This window comes from Limulus polyphemus, unplaced genomic scaffold (assembly GCF_000517525.1).
Source record: "Limulus polyphemus unplaced genomic scaffold, Limulus_polyphemus-2.1.2 Scaffold371, whole genome shotgun sequence".
NCBI lineage: Eukaryota > Metazoa > Arthropoda > Merostomata > Xiphosura > Limulidae > Limulus > Limulus polyphemus.
Window position 1 is genome coordinate 561,655 of NW_013665981.1, and position 19,399 is coordinate 581,053.

Here is a 19,399-nt window from a genome sequence, read left to right on the forward strand (position 1 = left end):
GAAATTTAGCAGTTTATCAGTAAATATTACAATGCTTTCATACACAAAATATCAAAATTTTTTTTATTAAGTCTTAAGATTTGTAAAGCAATGTTTTCTCTCATGCCTTTTTTTTTCTTTTCACATCTTGCCTATCTATCATGCAAAGTAATTTTCATTTTAACATTAAAAATACTTTTATGCATCAGAAAATTTTTAAATTTCACATGCGAAATCTTTATAATGTCCAAATATCTATCAAACATTTCTTAAGAAAAAACTTTATATTTTATCTGTTATTTTCAATAATTAATCACATGTATGGGTTTGGTAGATTTGACCGATCTCGCAACCACCATAAAAAATTAGGTAATAAACATAAAGTATGCCACTTTCATTCTAGAATGAACACAAATTATAGCACGAAAACATAAATGTTTAGACGAAATAGCTTAAACCTCATAACATTATACATTTATATATATTTATTATTTTTATTATATTGACCTTTCACCCATGCCTGGCTAACAATACAGAAGTTACAACGATGCAACTCACATGCACTCATGTTACCATATCAAATAACATAAAGGTAACCTTTGGTCTGTACAGAGTAACTTGTCTTGGCTGTGTTTTAGTCGACTAATATTTTTGTAAAATACAGTCAGATTTCAGTTATTATACATTATATGTGTATATAGATTGTTGCTATTTTGAAATAAGTTCTTAAACTTATTTTTACTAAAACATAGAACAGTAAATAAAGAAGTAAAGCAAACAATTATCTCTTTGCACTCGGTTGCTGCTTGACGTAGATTGCTAAGCCTGGAAAGGGTTAATCACATTTTCAAAATTAGAGAAACATGGGAATCTTTTCTCTCAAACTGGCTGTTTAACAGAAAAGTATAATACAGGAAAAGTTTCCAAATTTTGGTAGGGGTGGTTTTAAATCTTATTTAAAAACAAACCTAAATACATTGTTAGAAGCTGTATTCCTCTGAAAAGAATTATTTACTCAACAATTTTAAAAAACACGTTTATTATTTTACAATGAAAAAATTTTTTAGTTTTTCTTCTCTTATTATAATAGTGATTTAAACACACATCTGAAAGGAAAATTACAAAAAACTAACCTGAATAACAGCAAATTCCAAAACAGGCTCACCAGCTAATATTTCATCTAACACTTCAAACCTAAAAGGAAAAGTTAATTCAATTGATGAACTTTTTCTCCTTTCTTCTATGACATTTTTTATCACCTTTTTCACAAAACACAAATTACAATATTCATAAATTAGCATTTCAGATACTCACACGAAAAGCTGATCATTGGGAGTAACTCCTGATAGGGTACTTCCTTTTCCAAAGAATTTTTGAATCTTTCTTTTATACACTTCAAATACCCGCAACTGGAAGAGAAAAGTAAACAGTGTGTTTCAATTGAAAGTAGTAAACAAAATGTTTATTCTTATTTCTTCTCCACAATTTATTCTAAGCTCATCAAACCTTGCATTTTTTGTTATTCAATAACACACCCAGGTTTTGTTTTAAGAGTAATATCAGGTACAGTATAATGTATTAAGTTTTATATTGTTATGGACTTCATTTGCTTAGAGTGGAACAACTGTCACCCACACCTACACTCCAAATACATGTAGTGCATAGAAAACTTCAAATCCATTACAAAATGATACACACAACTAATACAGGGTCTACTGAACCCCTAAACTGTTTTTGTCTCAATAAACAAGTAATGAGTTTAAAAAATTATACTTCTATTACACTAATTATTTTTTATATGGAGAACAAACCAATTTCATCACCGATCCTCAAATTCTAAAACATCCAGATGTTTGGTAGGTTAAAAGTCTCATGAGAAAGTTACTACTGAAATTCACTTTATTCACCTAAAAATTACCAAATCCATTTGCACTTTTATATGTATATTTAGATTCATTAAACATTCCTAGGAAGATATATTATGTAAACTCTAACATTTTAATACATTAAAAGTTACTCACATTATTTGCTTTGACACCAAATTTCTTAGATACTTTTTCCTTTAAATCTTCAACAGCAGCATTCTGATTCAGTGTAACTGTGTACTGGATATAGAAATATAAAAAGCATACCAAGAACTTTTTAAATATTTAAATAATATTTAAGTCATCCATGTTCTATTTAACAATTTTGTTATGGAGTAAAAACTACTTAGTCGAGATGTTTCTACCATCCTTACAGGCTTAACTACTTTCACGTTTTTACCAGCTTCTTTCATATTTATACAAGCATAAACAGATCTAACAACATTAATGTTACAACATTAGAAGCCTAATAACATAAACTGAAACATTCAGAGTGACTTAAAATTTTAACACTTTTACTCTTAACTGGCCTAAAACAGGTTTTCAATGATAAAAAACAGTTAATATCAACTAAGTTTTAGAATTATTTGCAATGTGTTATTTTATTAATTTAAATGATAACAGAGAGAGAGGAATAAATAAAAAACTGAGGGGAAAAATCCTATCCAGAAAACTGTCATTCAGTTTTAATAAACTCTTGCACTGAGAAATATATCAAATATTATAATTTATGAGAATTAAAAAAACAACAACTAGAAATAGTTATGTATCTAAAAAATATATTTATGGTATATATTCTATTTTTTGCAATCTCTAATGAACACTCAAGACAAAAGACAGTTCAGATTTAACATAAAGTAAACAAAACTCACAATTTTCTGAAATTTGACCTCTAAAAACTTATTTTATGGTGAAGTATGATTCTTTCTTATTTAATAATAACTAAATTTATCAGTTATTAAAAATAACTGGATTCACACACGCAAGTTTACCCATCATCTAAAAAATTAATTTTTTTATTTTAAAATTATTGAGTTTCATGCAGATGTTTCAGAATGGAGAGTAGGTTAAAGTATTTTGACAAACCACATAAATAAAGTTTCTGTATTGACAGCAGATATATCATTAAATTAGGCTTTCATGTTAATCTTACAAACTCATCATTATCATTTGACAATTAACTGGTATAATGTTTCTTTTCTCCATTTACTATTAAACACAGGTGCATACATGTATAGTGTGTCATACACTCTAAGATAACTAAGTTTGAGAAGAATGGAAGAGAAAAATGTGTCCAATCCAATTAACTATGTGGTGTCAATTATTTTTTTAAAAACACTGTAAATATACGAACTTATCTATAACTGGAAGATGAATTACAGTGTGTCTAAAAGTCAGTTGGTTATGTAACACTGCTTTTCCTGTTTCAATGCATATTTTTTAAATAATGTCACAAAACATTAATAAATGTGTGTGTGAGGGTGATCTGGATTGAACATTTTTAGTTTTGTACTGATTTTGAGGACAAACCCTTTTGTATAATCTATAAATATAAATGTACATTCAGCCTATGACAACAGACTTTTGAAACACCTTTTAGAACACCAAAAATGAAAATGACAAAAGCACAGGAAAAGAACTAGCTTCAAAGTTTGTTTACGTATCTAACTTCCCATCTAATTAAAGTTAACATATTTTAAAACTTATAATCATGTGAAGCTAGTTTCAGTAACCTCCTTAGAATATCCTTTAAACTGCATTAAAGTATTCACCTTACCTGAACAGGTCTGCAGTATGGATCTTTAGTAAAAAAGATGACTGTGAAGGTTTGCAATTTTTTTGGAAGTGGAACTGAGAGGTAAAGAAATGGGTCAAATGTGATTGAAACCTAAAAAAATACAAAAGTAACATAGTGTTAATAAATTTTTTTACCCACAAAGCAATATATTCATCCCAATGTTTTTAAATAGATAAATAATCAAAAAACCTTTTATATATTCAAGAGCATATGATGTGACATCATGTAAAAAGTGAAATGAAACATTTTAACATAAAGGTATTAAAATCTTATTCAAAATACTTTTAGTAAGGACAAATATAAAATCAATATTGGAAATTACATTTTAAAAAATACTGTATTAACATTCCTTCAAAGGAAAGAAATACTGAAAGAAAAAAAATTCTAAAAAAGAGCAAATGGAAAAGGGTTTTGCATTTTATAAAAACTCTTAAAAAGATGCAAGTGTTGGATGTTGTTTTCAAACACTGCCTTCTCATCTTTCATGACAAATATTGAAATAAAAATTATGATAGTTTAAGTCAATGTTATTTATATTGTATAATAACACACACACATATATGTGTGCTTATTGTGTGCACTTAAATCCATGCTAACTTAATCCTATCTTGACGGATCATGTTTCAAGGGCCACGTCATCGCATTTGTTGACTTGCATTCAAAGTTTTATTGAACTAATATTTTATGAATCTATGTCAATACGTTTGGTATCAAATTGTAAATTATAATTCAAATTTTAGTATTATATGTTAGTTAATTTCTTAATTTAAAAGTAAATATTAAAAAGACATAGCTAAACATCGATTTTTGTGTGTCACATGGTATGTTGAATGCAGCACTGGTTCAAATTAGATGTTTGTGATGTCAAAATACAAAATATACTGTTTCGTATGAATAAGGAATTCAAACTACCGATATTGACTAGCTAGAATATAAAATAAGAACATCTTATCTTTTCTATTTGCTAATATATCACTCCTATACTGAATCAAACACAGTGCCCCCCTGCCCACCTCTTTCCCTTTTCTGAAAATGGTCCCATATATATACACTTAGTTCTATATATGACATGAATAACCAACCAAGAGCTCTGAATGTCCACCTAGTGGTTTTCTCAGCCATTTTGACATGTAATTTTGCTAATTTCATTCTTTTCACATAAGATTTCAAAGAATAAGGTACGTCTTTAGTGAGCTCAAAATTTCGTATTTTTTTAGGACCCAAATACAGCTTAGTTACTAAGCTTGATAAATTATAGTGGAATTCTATGGTATCAGTATAGTATTTTATGATTTTTCTGGTTAAGTAAAATGTATATATAAAACATAAAAAAAATTTCTTTTTACATCCTCAACGTGGGAAATTTCATAAGGCTTAGCAACTTATGACAAGCAGCAAACGAGTACAAAGATCGTAACTAGAAGAGATAATTGTTTCCTATACTTTATTTACTGTTCTATGTTTTAAGAAAAATAAGTTTAAGAGCTTATTTGTAAATAGAAATAATGTATAAACATATATAATGTATAATAATTGAAATGTGTTTGTTTGTTTGTAATTAAGCACAAAGCTACACAATGGGCTATCTGTGCTCTGCCCACCACGGGTACCGAAACCCAGATTCTAGCATTGTAAGTCCGCAGACATACCGCTGTGCCACTGGGGGGCAGTTGAAATGTGATTGTATTTCACAAAATACTAGTACACTAAAACCCAGCCAAGACAGGTCACTTTGTAAAGACTAAAGTGCCTCGTCATTGTAACATCTACATTGTTAGCCAGGCACGGCTGGAAGGTCAATATAACAAAATTATTAAATACATATAAATGTATAAGGTTATAAAATTTAAGCTATTTAGACTAAAAATTTGTGTTTTCATGTTATAATCTGTAGTCATTCTAGAACGAAAAAAGCATAATTTATATTTTTTCCTAATTTTTTATTGAGGTTACGAAATCAGTCATATTGAACCAACCTGTTCAGAAAGACACTAGTGAAAAGAACAAAAAAAAAGTTTTTTTATTCAAAAGTTTTATAATTTTCTGGAGATTATATAGATTTTGCAATGTGAAATTTGAAAATGTTCTAATGCATTAAAGTATTTTTAATCTTAAAATTAAAATTGCTTTGCATGTTGGATTGTCAACATTTTTAAAGAAAAAGTTTGAGAAAATCTTTTAATTAAAAAAATCTTAATATTTAATTTAAAAAACCTGATATTTTGTGTACAAAAACCTTGTAATATTTACCAATAACCTGCAAAACTTTGTAAAGATATGCATACATTATGAAAAATCATAATATAATTACTCTCATGGATACTTTCGTGGTTATAAGCGAGGTGGATTCCACCCAGCCCATAATGGAAGGGTTAATCAAGAACTGTAAACAATATGGTTAATAGGATGTCAAGGACTGTTGTTACTTTCATCAATTGTTTTTGCTACATTGTTGATATTTGAACACTGTAATCAATTTGAATACATATTCTAAATTTTTTATTAATTTTTCAATCAACTTGAAAACAGTATCAGAAGATAAGTATATCACATATGTAACCAAAAATCAAACTAAACTATTATACTGGTAATACTATAAGATTACTTATTTTTATAATTGTTTTATGTATCTGGACAGTTAGTCATTTATAGCATTATAATATGCTTAGGCTTCTTTTCCATAATTAGAATTCTCAAATGAAAGTTGTTTGTCCTCAAGTGAACCCTAAAACTGCAAGTCTAATGTAAAGAAATGAGTGGCTATTTTGGTCATCACAATATTTGGCAAATAAGAAAAAAAAAGCACTAAAATCAGTCCTCGCCTCATTTGTGACAAGATTTTGGTGAAAGTCCATTGCCTTTTACAAAGCTATGTACCTACAACAGAGATATTTTGTGCTAAACTAGTCAATATATATAGTGGGAGAATGTCCAAAAATAATTTTTACCTCTCAGTTGCAACTGAAAGGTTGGAAGGTGCATGTTTGTATAAAATACCAACATTAAGAATGCAGTCATAATGATTTTTTTGTTAAAGTTAAAGAGTCAGAAAGAGAGGTCATTCAAGAATGTTGCCAACTAACAGAAAACACAAAAAAAAACTGTGAATCAAAATGAATAGAAAGATAAAAATATTTTGTTTTTGTCATTATAACTACTTTCATTGTCTTAGATCATCCTATGATTGACAACTAAGATATAACTGATCAAACCAACAAAAGTAATAAGAACCAACTGAAGAACATTTATTGTTGTTTCTACTAAGAGCACAGAGTTTCAACATAAACATGTTGAAAAATCATTTTCACAGTGCCAATCAAGTGCAAAATGGAATGGTTCTGAGCAAAAAAAAGCCTTGCTTTGGAAAGACTTTTTATCAACATCAAAAGGACATTTTGGGAGTTTCATTGCATTTTTCAAAATGAGAGATCACATTCTAAATGTGTGCAGTTATATATGAAATTAGTTTAGAAGATTTTCTCTTGTTGCCTCCAAAACATAGCATTTCTGTATGATTGACTCCAAATTTTAATGCTAAAAAAATCACCTTCATAATGTTTTATTGAACTTCTAAGGAATAAAAGAAATGACTGAAAAGTATATGGTTAAAAATCAAATTTCAAAATTTAAGTAAAAATAATAATTCTAAATCTATTTCAAGAATTGTTTGCTAAAAAATATTTTAGAATCAACTTTTGTCACTTTTAATATTTATTCAGTGCAATTCACAAAGAAAATTGATAAATAATTCAAACTTGCATGTTTAACACAGATCTGATGAGCCTCAACTATAAACAACACACATATAGATTTTTCTAAACATTCCAAGGTATAGGTTTATACAATTCTCAATGTTTTGTTTCTCACGACTTTCTTTCTGATTTCATTGGAACAGACTGTTGTTGCCACCCTTTTATCAGAACTAATGATACATCTCTGCTTATAAAATATCTACAGTCAAAGTTTAAATACCATTGTATAGAGCAGATTATAAACTATTTATTTCCATGTACAATCAACAAAATAGTGTGAGATGTAATTTATGGTTCTGTGGAAAATTGACCAGACCTAGCTCATGCAGAGTAAAACAATGAAATGTAGTTACAGTTTTGGAAGACTTTGAAACAAGTCACAGACCTGGGAATGTTTCATATATTTTTCTGACATTCTATTCACTCCTAAAATGTTTTTTATATTAAAATAAAAATGTTTGAAAGCTATGATAAGTTTCATCCATGACTGTCACTTACTGTACTCCCTTAAAACTTAGGGAGTACAGTAATGACAGCAAAATATTCTAAAGACTCATTTCCTTATTTATTGAAAGTCATTTTTAAATTTACTGAATTCAAGTAATGCAGATAAATAAAAGAATTGATAGTGATGAATACAGCAACTGACAAAATAAAAGAGTACTTTTTTTTCTAAAAAGTGCCTTATAACATAAAAAATAAGATAAAACTAAATCAAGTTATACAATTTTTTTATGCCAAAACTAAATACTATTTAGTAAGTCTGTCCTAAGTTTCATGTAATTTGGTTAAGTAAGAAGGAAAAAAAATCAAAAGATAACAGTTATACCTCCCCAATCCAGAAAAGGCTTAAAAAAAAACTTACAGCATTAAAAGATGTTAAAGTTCAAACAAAATGACCTTACATGCTTCCAGTTGTGAACAAATAAAAAAAAGGAATAATTTTAAAAACTTTATACACATCATATTTTATTTGTTCTACAGTTGTGCAGATACATAAATAATATCCATGAACAAAGTGTAAATATATTAATAAGATTATTATTTAGACTGTAAGTGGTCACCTGATGAAATCTGATTGACAGACATTACCTTATTACAAACTGGGCAAACAAGCTTGGACTTATACTGGCCTTGAAAAAGATCTACCACTATAGAATCATTTCTTGATTTGTAAAGATGCCATGCTTCATCTGCTATATCCTAAAAATAAACAACGTTTGAAACTCAGCATAGAATTCTCTTACACATTACAGCAAATTTATGCAGTTACAACAGCCAAATTTATTTCCAGGAATATATCAAATAAAAAGCTACAACAATCACCAAGATACACTACATGATTAAATGAAACATGAATTAATTTTGTCTGAAAAAATTTCAGATGTACATTTTTTCAGACAAAATTAATTCATGTTTGAAAAAATGTATTTCAGACGTACATTTTAAGATTAATTACTACACATCCCCAAGCAATGTTTATCTTAACAAGCTCATGAACAATGTCCAAAAATCGAACATTACAGGTGATCAAATAACTGCTTATCTCATTAAGATGACAAAAAACAACTGTAAAATTGAACACAACCTGTAACTGAATGACATCTTACCTCATCAGGTCGACCATCACTGTCTACATTCTCTGTGTATGGTTTGTTCTTAACTCTATTTAGATCCTGAAATGTAATGAAAAATATTTTCAGTAAACAGTTTTCAAGATTATAACTACACAAAAACATACAAAAGTTTAACACTGCAGTAGATGGCACAGCAATGAACTTCATATTTACTAATTAAATACATTTCAAGTATCTTCTAAAATAGAAAAAACCATGGATCAAAACCCACTTGAATGTTTTTTAGTTTCATGTACATACGCAGGAGAGGTTGAGAAGGTTTGGCCAGCTCCCCTATTTTTGTGCCATAAAAATTGTGCTTATATAGTTATAGTGCAACTGCTTATGGTATTTAACATTTGCTACATAGTCTACATTCATCTGATGAAACATTAGCATTTCTGGATCAAAACCCACTTGAATGTTTTTAGTTTCATGTACATACGCAGGAGAGGTTGAGAAGGTTTGGCCAGCTCCCCTATTTTTGTGCCATAAAAAATTATGCTTATATAGTTATAGTGCAACTGCTTATGGTATTTAACATTTGCTACATAGTCTACATTCATCTGATGAAACATTAGCATTTCTTCACTTGAAATAGTTGCATATCCCTAGACTTCCATAGCAATAGCTTGCTGATTGTGCTTTGCACAATACACATTGGCTTTTGATCTCACAAATTAGAACCCCACTTTCAAACATTCTCCTTAAGGGCTTGGGTTTGTTTTTGCAAGTAATAATTCTTGACTTTAACTTTATAATACTTTTGAGCACTTGAAAAACTGTTACGTATTTGAAAACTTTATTCCTATGGACATAACTTTGTGTTTGATATGTCTCTATCTATCTCTCTACATCGATAATATCCAGAGTTCTAGGAACAAATATAAAACTTGCTAGTTAGTGAAAGTAGCTGTTACAAGTAATATTTTTAGTAGGCATTTACCGATTGATAATTCAGCAGGCCATTTTACTATATTTGTAACGTATCACCAATCTTACTGTTTAACCACTCTTATCTCAGGAAACCTTGTTTACTGCTGATATATTTGATAATACTACCAAACATACAAACCTCATGAAGCCCATCCAACAAGAATGCCATAAATTCTTGAGCATCATGTTGGGCAAACCCTGTAAACTGTGTTGCCTTCAAGCTGATCAAGGTCTTCAATTTGGTAGGAGCAAATGAACGATGAGTTCCTGACCATAATACTTTCATTAGTACTGCAAAGGTTGCAGCCAGTTTACCACCCATGCCCAGTGGGTTTTTCATATTAATTTCTGACTGGTAGAGCCCATCTAGTCAAGAAACAAAGAATCAATTAAAATTATTAATGTACTAGCTTACAAGTTTTATTGCCTAACAAATAAAGAAATAATCAAGTAAAAATTAGCAACTATGAATATACTCCAGGCAAACAATACTGTTAGTATTGGTACTAAAAAAAGTTAATATTGTGTTTAACAACTGTACAGTATAAGTCATGGCAGTTATTACAGTACTTTCAAAACATCCACCAGCTGACAATTGTTTTTCTTTGTAGATGACTGACTGCTCTGAGAAATTTCATATGATGAAAGTTCTAAAATTTTACTAAAACTACACAAATCATTACAATTTTATTTTCAGTTTTGTTGGTTGTATATGAAAGAGCACATTGATTTTTAATATATGACTCATTACATTGTTTTCTACAGTGTCTCCAAAACACAGAAAGAAACTGTCTTTGTTTAAGAAATTACATATCATATAACATTGATGAAAAATTCATCATGCAAATGTATATCTCATTCTATGTGTATGCCCTTAAGCAGTTACATTAGTATAAGTAACATGTATTGTATGGTTTTAAATGATTTGGGATCAGTCAATACATTTGACAAATCACATTTTCATTTTTGGATTTATGTGCAACATAAACCTGCACCATAACATTGTGCTATTGGGTTACAGTGGTTAATACAAATTAATGTCATAACTAGCAACAAATTCTTTCAAAGATAAACAGATTAACAGAACACAGCCAACTAACAGGAACAGCAATGTAACTATGGAGGAGAAACAGATGAGGAGGTCACAGCTAACAACAGAAACAACAAGAGAAATTGGAGAGATTGCATATCCTTATCCTGTCACTCCTTTTTGAGAATGCATACATTTATAATTATTAGGTAACATCAAATTTCACCTTCAAAAACTCAGAAAATCCTTCTCATATCCAGAATGATGAATGATCCGGATCATTTAATGTTGTGTATGAAGACCCTCAACCTTAATGTCCCCATGAAATGTGGTACAAATATGATCACACTTTACAGTTATTAACCAAAAACCTCAAAATGCCGTATCTACCCATTATATAAAATGCTTCAAAGTGATCCAGACCAAATTTGGGAAGGACTGTCCCATAATTACTTCATATCTTGTGTAGAACTTTCATATACATCAGTTTATTAGTTTTCTGTCATACAAAAACTTTATGTTTTATAATACATTCCTCATGAAAGGATTTAGTGCACTATATTTTTATAGTACTTCTGTCATTTAAAAATAGTGTTTAATCCACTGACTGCTGATTCGCCATATAGGGAATGGTCCACCTCTGGCAGTTGTGCCTTATATAGTGTACGGCTTGCAAACATTCTGTGGGTGTTTAGAGCAGCTGTAGTCAATGAGGTAATATATATAACTACTACCAAACACAAAACTCAATTCATCTTTCTGAAAGATTTTATGGTAACTCAACATATGTCAAAAAGTTCTAACAAATAATTGTTGTTTTACCATTATATTTACCTGAAAAAGAACATTTTATTAAGACAACATGATAAGAGCCATTTAAACGAAAAAGAAAGATAAAAGAAACTTACACACAAACAACCTAGCAGAGTAGTTAGCAAAACCTGAACATCTCTCTTAAAAATATCCAGATAGGTAGCCAAATCAAGTTACATTTGGTAAGAACTTAGGCATGAAGATAGCACACATTTTTCTAGCAAGAAGACCCAGGTTCAAATCCTGGTTTTTTGTCACCACATACACTCCCTCTCAATATTCCCTGAAGGTGGCAGTAGATAAGCATCCAAAACACATGGTAGACAATTAGTTATTAATTAGACTTTGATAGGCGATAACCTTTACATTTTTGGACATATTAAGTTGTGGGGCATTTCCCCCAGTGGGCCCTCCACTTTCCCGCCCTACTACTGAAGGAAAAATTTGACACTGTGTTAATATATTTTGATGTAGCCTTTGTAGAACAAAGTTGTAAAACTATTATTTAATGAGCTTTTAATCATAATTCCATTACAGACTAAGAAAACTGCTCATTTATATAACTAGTGTGTCCTCATATATTGGTATTTTGATTGGAAATGATACTTATTGTGATTGATAGATTTACACGATGGATTATGGAACAATTTTTGGGCCCTTTTGGAAAGTTTACCCTCCCACACACACTGAAAGTTCCTTAAAAATGCTCTGGTGATCACACTGGTTTCTAACCATGACAATATTTGATAGCTGATAGCCATAGCCTTGCAGAAAGTACTTACAACTTCATGGTTTTCAATACCAAAAAAAACAACAATAAACATTTATTATTATTATTCCACTGTATTGTATAATCTACTTCTCTGACTATATGATTTACTGTAGGTAGTCTCACAAAGCCTAGGTCATCTATTCCTCTCCTGAATTCTGACTTTTGTTGGTATTTTTGTCTCTGCAATGTATCGGAGTCCACATTTACATGAAATGTTGCATAAAATGTTTTTGGTTTCCATTGGATTTTTAGCTGGTTTGAAGTGCACTAACTAAGATTATATTGTGTTGTGACTTCTTAATACTTTCCCGACTTTATGATGTTTGCAAGTCCTTTAAACATTTTCTGAGAGTTTTGACAGAGATGAATATGGCTTATATCTGTAACTTTCTTCCTACTTATGCTTAGCATTTGTTTCCTTTACTTTCCTCTTTATCATGTGTTCAGAGTATCCATCATAAATAGAACTTGGTAATGATATATTTTCCTTCATGCTTCGTAACAGAAAAAATACTTACAGATGTATTCCCTTGTGTCAAAGATCTTTCAGAAAACCTTTTCAAAGGATTTGCAGAGTATAAAGTTAGGGCAGCCTTCAAAATTCACAATGGAATATTTCAGTTAGTACACACCAAAAAACTCAATTAAAGACCTAATGAAGAGCAAAAATAATGGGATGTGAACCTCACACAAGATAAAGTAAGATAGTCATAGCCTTTTAAATCCAACTAACTTGTAACACACAATTTCAACCTAGAAAATAACTTAGCAAAACCTGGATATTCCCCTTGAAAATACTCAAACAGTTAGTGTCATATTGAGTCTAAATGGCATGAGTGTCTAAACAAGGAAATAGCACATCTGGCTTTCAAGAACAGAAGACCCAGTTTCAAATCCTGTCTTCTACCATAGAGATAGCACCAAATTAGCAGCCAAAATACAGGATTAAAACTAATTGGTAATTAGTGATTTAAATGAAAGAATATATTAGTAACTAATTAGTTGTTAGACTTAAATGATCATATAAGCTACTAGTCATGAAAAATATCAGCATTTTTGTCTCTTTTTTGTATTTTAAGAAACCTAATTATTAAAGGCTTAGTAAGTTTTTACCATGCTATTTCTGAAAAAAAAATTCAATTTATAAGGTAATCCTCACAAATGAAATATGTGTAACACTTACCTAAAAAGTAGTCTCTGAACTCTCTTGTATTGGCAAGACACTGCAAAACACTGTTCATAAAGCATGTGTTTCCCAAGTTATCTAGTCCAGTGACACCAAGAGCAGCCAGTTGTTCTTGTTTGGCAAAATTCAATGGGGGCACCATACAAGTGGGTTTCTGTTAGAAAATTACAATCTTATCTTTTTATCAAATGCTGCTAAAATATTTTGTTCTTAATGTTTATAAAACAAGTATTTAATTGCTTGTTGAAGTTTATAAGAGGAAAATAGTAGTTATTTCTTGAAAGTTATAAAAACCCATTGCATTCTGTGATTTTTAGAAAGAAAAACAGTACCTCATGATCAAATATTAGTAACTTATTTAATTTTTATCTGAAACAAAGCTTTCTAAACAAGTCTATATGTGCTTAAAATAAAAATCTTTACAAATACCTGATTAACACATAAATTATCTGCTTTTTCACTCATTTCTCTTTTACTATCTCCTTGACCACAACAATTACTAGACAATAAATTGCCTTGTCCATGCGACTGCACACATCTCTGTGACATAGATTTAGGTGAACGACTGCCTTCTCGTTGGCCTTGAGTTTTCACTAGTTTTGACTGTTGGAGAGAAGCCTTACTGGGGCTTGCTTGGACAGCAGCTATAGGCAAAGTTGACTGTTTATTCACAAGTAGCCATGTGTTTGATGGGACATCTGATGACAGTCCTGATCACCAAAACAAAACTTATTTCTCAGGGTACAGTACTAAAATCCTAATAAATCAAACTTTTTCTTAACTGACTAATCTTAAGCATCTATTATAGTGGTTTATTTCTAAATTTGATAAGCATAATGTCACTCTGTTGAAAATATTTAAGTCAAGTTACTTTGATCATTTTATTTTATACTATTGTACTGCAGTCAAATTTTCTCCTGTCAGCTGATTTACCTTAGACACATCTTACATAAAACACATGAAAAGGTTACAAAACAGATCATACATAAAGATAAGTTCAGTTATTGAAATATGCTTAGTTTTAAATTAATTATTGTAAGCCACACGTACTTTTCACAGCATTGCTTGATTCAAGACAATCCCATCGACCAGGACACTCTTTCTTCAAGTTGATTTCTAAACTCATTGCTGTCAGCCTGTGTCTACACTCAAATGGTTTTATAGCTCCTCTACAGAAAAGAAGAATAAATGAGTTAGCCTGTATCTAAACTCAGGTTCACAGCTCCTCTACAGAATATAACAATAAATGAGTCAGCCTGTACCTACATTAAGGTTCATAGCTCTTCTACAGAATAGAACAATAAATGAGTCAGCCTGTACCTACACTCAGGTTCATAGCTTCTTTACAGAACAGAGCAAGAAATGTGTCAGCCTACAGTCAGGTTCACAGCCACTCTACAAAATAGAACAATAAATAAATGAGCCTGTACCTACACTAAGGTTCATAGCTCCTTTACAGAACAGAGTAAGAAATGTGTCAGCCTGCACCTACACTCAAGTTCATAGTTCCTCTTGAGCATACAAGAAATGTGTTAGCCTGTATATACAGTTAGGTTCCATAACTGCTCTTGAGCCAGTGCACAAACTGTGGGGGTAAACTCCCCAAAGGCCATTATTTGTCCACAGATTGTAGGTAATGACTGCATAACGTCAAATAAAGTTATGAGGCTTTTCGAAACCAAACACTTTGAGTATGTGGGTAAAACCATCGAGTATTTCAAGCAACATCTGAAAAAGCAAAGCACAATGCTTGAAAAGGAAGTCACTGTTCAATCAAAAGTTTTGAAAGCTTCTTTAAAATATTTTACTTGATTGATAAAAGCATAAAGCCAAAAAACATATGGGAGAAACACCAGTTCTTCTTGCTTCCATAAAAAATGTGTGAGATCCCACATGGAGAGAAATATAGCGAGGTCATCAAGCCTATCACATGACACTGTCACATGATGTATATATATATGTAATCTTTGCTGATATGAAAATGCAGTTAATAACAAACATTCAGAATAGTCCCAAATTCACCATACAATCAAAAGTTTTGAAAGCCTCTTTAATATATTTTATCTGAATGGTAAAAACATAAAGCCAAAAAACATATGGGATATTGCAAATTTAGCTCAGCCTCTAGTATTTGTATGATACTGTTAAGAAAAAGAAGAGTGTGAAAGGGTTCTGTTTAGTCAAACACTGGAAGGAAGAGAGAGTTACAGGGAAAGCAATCTTCTCTCTCTTGTTGAGGAGTTTTTCACCACAAACTATCTTTCTTGGATTAATTGTTATGAGATCTACACTAATGGGTCAGTTGCACCTATGGGAAATACGAAAAAGTTCAGAGACAAAGTAAGTACTCATGTTTCAAGAGTTACACTTACACACTGCATCATACACTATAAACTGCAGCCAAAAGCAAACAAAGAGGTAGAAGATGCTGTAAGTGTTGTGAACTTTGTTTTGAACAGCAGACTGTTTTCCATTCTTTGTAAAGAAATGAGATTCTTGTATTACAAGCTCCTGCTGCATACAGAGGTGTGCTGGTTGTCTTGTTGGAAGGCACTCAGTGACACTATGCAGCTGAAAGATAAATTTAATATTTTTTGTTACACTGCAACTCTATAGTAGCAGTACAATTTATAGATGTAAAGTGACTTTTAGTATTGTGTTACCTGGCTGATATTCTTAACAAACTCAACAACCTTAACTTGTCACTGCAAGGCCAGAATAGCAATATTTTGCAACTGAGTGATAAAAGTGTCTGTTTTTCACAAAACAACTAGTGTTGTGGAAAAGCCAGTCTGTGAATGGAAATTGAGAAATATTTCCTTGCATTAGTGAATTCTTGGAATGAGTTACACCATAGTCTTATTCATGACACTGCTTCTATTCATCTGAAAAAACTTCAGATCAATTCCAATAATCATCAGGAGAACACAACGGGATCAAGATTCCATTTAATGACAGCATAACTTCTCAGCTGCAAATGGCAGCTCAGGAAAAGCTTATAGAACTACCCAGTGATAAAACTTTTCAGGCAGAATTCAAGTCAAAACCTCTTGGGAATTTCCAGATGCTAGTTCTTAAATAATACCTTGACCTGTCATGACAAAATAATGGATGTGCTTTTGCTTTTTACATCAACATATCTGTGCAAGTTGGTGTTTTCTGCTCTGACAGCAATCAAAACAAAACAGTGATCTCATCTGCAGGTAGAGTGGGATCTCTAAGTTGCTGTGCCAACAATTCAGCCAAGAATGAACCTCATCCCAAGTTCAACACATTTTTCACACTAAATTGGTGAGTAGGCTAAAACTGTTTGCCTTATGCTATGTACCATTTTAAGACCTGTTTTATTTTTATATGGGGTGTGTAGGAGACAACAAAATACATGTTTAGAAATGGGGTACTATAAAATAGTTTGCCACCACTGCTCTAGAAAATAGAACAAGAAATTTGTCAATCTGTGTCTAAACTCAGGTTTCATAATTCCACTATAAAACAAAACAAAAATTTGTCAATCTGTGTCTATACCCAGGTTTCATAATTACACTATAAAACAAAACAAAAATTTGTCAATCTGTGTCTATACCCAGGTTTCATAATTCCACTATAAAACAAAACAAAAATTTGTCAATCTGTGTCTATACCCAGGTTTCATAATTCCACTATAAAACAAAACAAAAATTTGTCAATCTGTGTCTACACTCAGGTTTCATAATTCCACTATAAAACAAAAATTTGTCAATCTGTGTCTACACTCAGGTTTCATAATTCCACTATAAAACAAAACAAAAATTTGTCAATCTGTGTCTACACTCAGGTTTCATAATTCCACTATAAAACAAAACAAAAATTTGTCAATCTGTGTCTATACCCAAGTTTCTTAGCTCTTCGGGAGAACAGATCAAAAACTGTGTCAAATATGTTTACATTTAAAAGGTCTTACATCTCTTCTACAAATAAAATAGCAGTGTATTGCAGTAATGATCAGAAACTGTATAAACAAAAAACACAATTGAATAGTTACAATGCATTACTATTATAGCAAGTTACAACAAGTAAAAACAAAAGGAACATAATAATTATAGTGTATTATAGAATTCAAATGGTAGCAGTGAGTGCAAAAAACATAATAATCACAACTTATAATAATAATTGTGTTAAAATGACAATGAGAACAATAAAAGACAATTAATTACAGATTTTTTTTTAGTAGTGGTAGTAACAACATATACGAAAAAGAAAAATTTATCCTGACAAAATATAGTATACTCTTACAATCATTAAAGATATAATTGAGCAAAGTGCCTACTACTGTTTTAAAAACTACATTTACTTTCTACTGATCTTCATAGACACAGCATCACAACAGTTATACTTACTTCACATTTATCTTCCACAAAAATACAGTATTTTCAGACGTTCCAGGATGTAGTTCCAAGAACTTACTGTCACTGCAAGTAAATATTAATGTATCAGTTTAAAAAGATAAAAAAGTAAACATGATTATAACATCATAATATTTTTTTTAAAAATATATAAATAGCTTTCTTACCCTCAGAACTGGAACAACAAACTATTAATACTTTTGTATGGCATGTGATTCTCAATCAAATATCACTCCTCTTATAAATGCTACAAGCATAACTTTTATACAAACTATTTTTAGCTGTGGCATAGTGACTCATAGAATGGTTTCGAGTTTTCTGGTTTTTTTTTCGAGTACAAACTTTTAGCTCAAAGCTCTGTCATCTCTTGACTGATTTCAGATCTAATTACAGTGTTGGATGCAGGAGGTCAAACCCTTTTGATAGGTGTATTTGACCATACCATGGTCTCATAGATTAATTTACTCTAATCATGCCTAAAAGAATTTCAATTTGGGGGTAAGCTGGTAGAGATACTGATGAGCAATAAAATTAAATCAGGTATACGAGTACCCCATGCTTGGTATTGCTGGTACACAAAAACATAGCTAGTAAAAATAAAGAAAGGACTCATAGATTAATTTTCTCTAATCCTGCATAAAAGAATTTCAAGTACCACAGCTATTAAGAATTCCCTCTTGTTTTCAGGAAAACAATGAAGTGTTTTAATTGCAAAGCTACCTAATAATAAATGTTAAAAATTTTTTTTCACAGTAACATAAAAATTTAAATAAAGAACATATAAACAATAAAAGTACATGACAATATTTGGTATTTTTCTACCTTATACAATATAATAAAACATGACTTATGGTTGGTATTTAGCAATCTGCACTAATTTGTGCTCACAATCTGTGAGCCATTGGTTGAACTTTGTTTGTTCCACATCCTCCTCATAATTCTGGAGAGAGGGGTGTTGCCTTGCCTCCCAGATTGAGGAGTTAAGATTTCAGTTCGTAATCCCAGGCAGGATGATCTCTGTTTTTTCAGGTTGAATGAGGCATGAATTGGCTCCATAATTCCAAGTTAGGTTTGTTGCATTCTGTGGTCCTTCAGGTTGGGTGGAAGACTTGTCCAGTTGGATGTTGCTTGCCTTCCCTTCGTAATTCCAGTGGCTTGCATGCAACATTCTGTAGCTTTCAGTCTTGGGTGCCTGGGCCCATAATTCCAAGTTCAGTTCATTGAATTTTAAGTGAGGGTTTTGTCCATTTAGGTGTTAGCTTTAGACCTT

General features: G+C 30.9%; 1 protein-coding gene across 4 annotated transcripts in view; it reads right to left on the reverse strand.

The window, feature by feature from the left end:
- LOC106457766 (ubiquitin carboxyl-terminal hydrolase 19-like) overlaps positions 1-19,399 on the reverse strand; it is a 55,177-nt gene that overhangs the window by 24,440 nt on the left and 11,338 nt on the right. For all 4 annotated transcript variants that reach the window (XM_022383796.1, XM_013917210.2, XM_022383795.1 and 1 more), the window contains 11 exons: positions 18,124-18,195; positions 14,798-14,916; positions 14,177-14,457; positions 13,745-13,901; positions 10,086-10,312; positions 9,005-9,070; positions 8,487-8,597; positions 3,622-3,732; positions 2,001-2,084; positions 1,294-1,388; positions 1,113-1,173 (listed from right to left, as the gene is read on the reverse strand). In XM_022383796.1, coding sequence (XP_022239504.1) covers positions 1,113-1,173; positions 1,294-1,388; positions 2,001-2,084; positions 3,622-3,732; positions 8,487-8,597; positions 9,005-9,070; positions 10,086-10,312; positions 13,745-13,901; positions 14,177-14,457; positions 14,798-14,916; positions 18,124-18,195 — 1,384 coding nt within the window. The remainder of the gene's footprint in view (positions 1-1,112; positions 1,174-1,293; positions 1,389-2,000; positions 2,085-3,621; positions 3,733-8,486; positions 8,598-9,004; positions 9,071-10,085; positions 10,313-13,744; positions 13,902-14,176; positions 14,458-14,797; positions 14,917-18,123; positions 18,196-19,399) is intronic.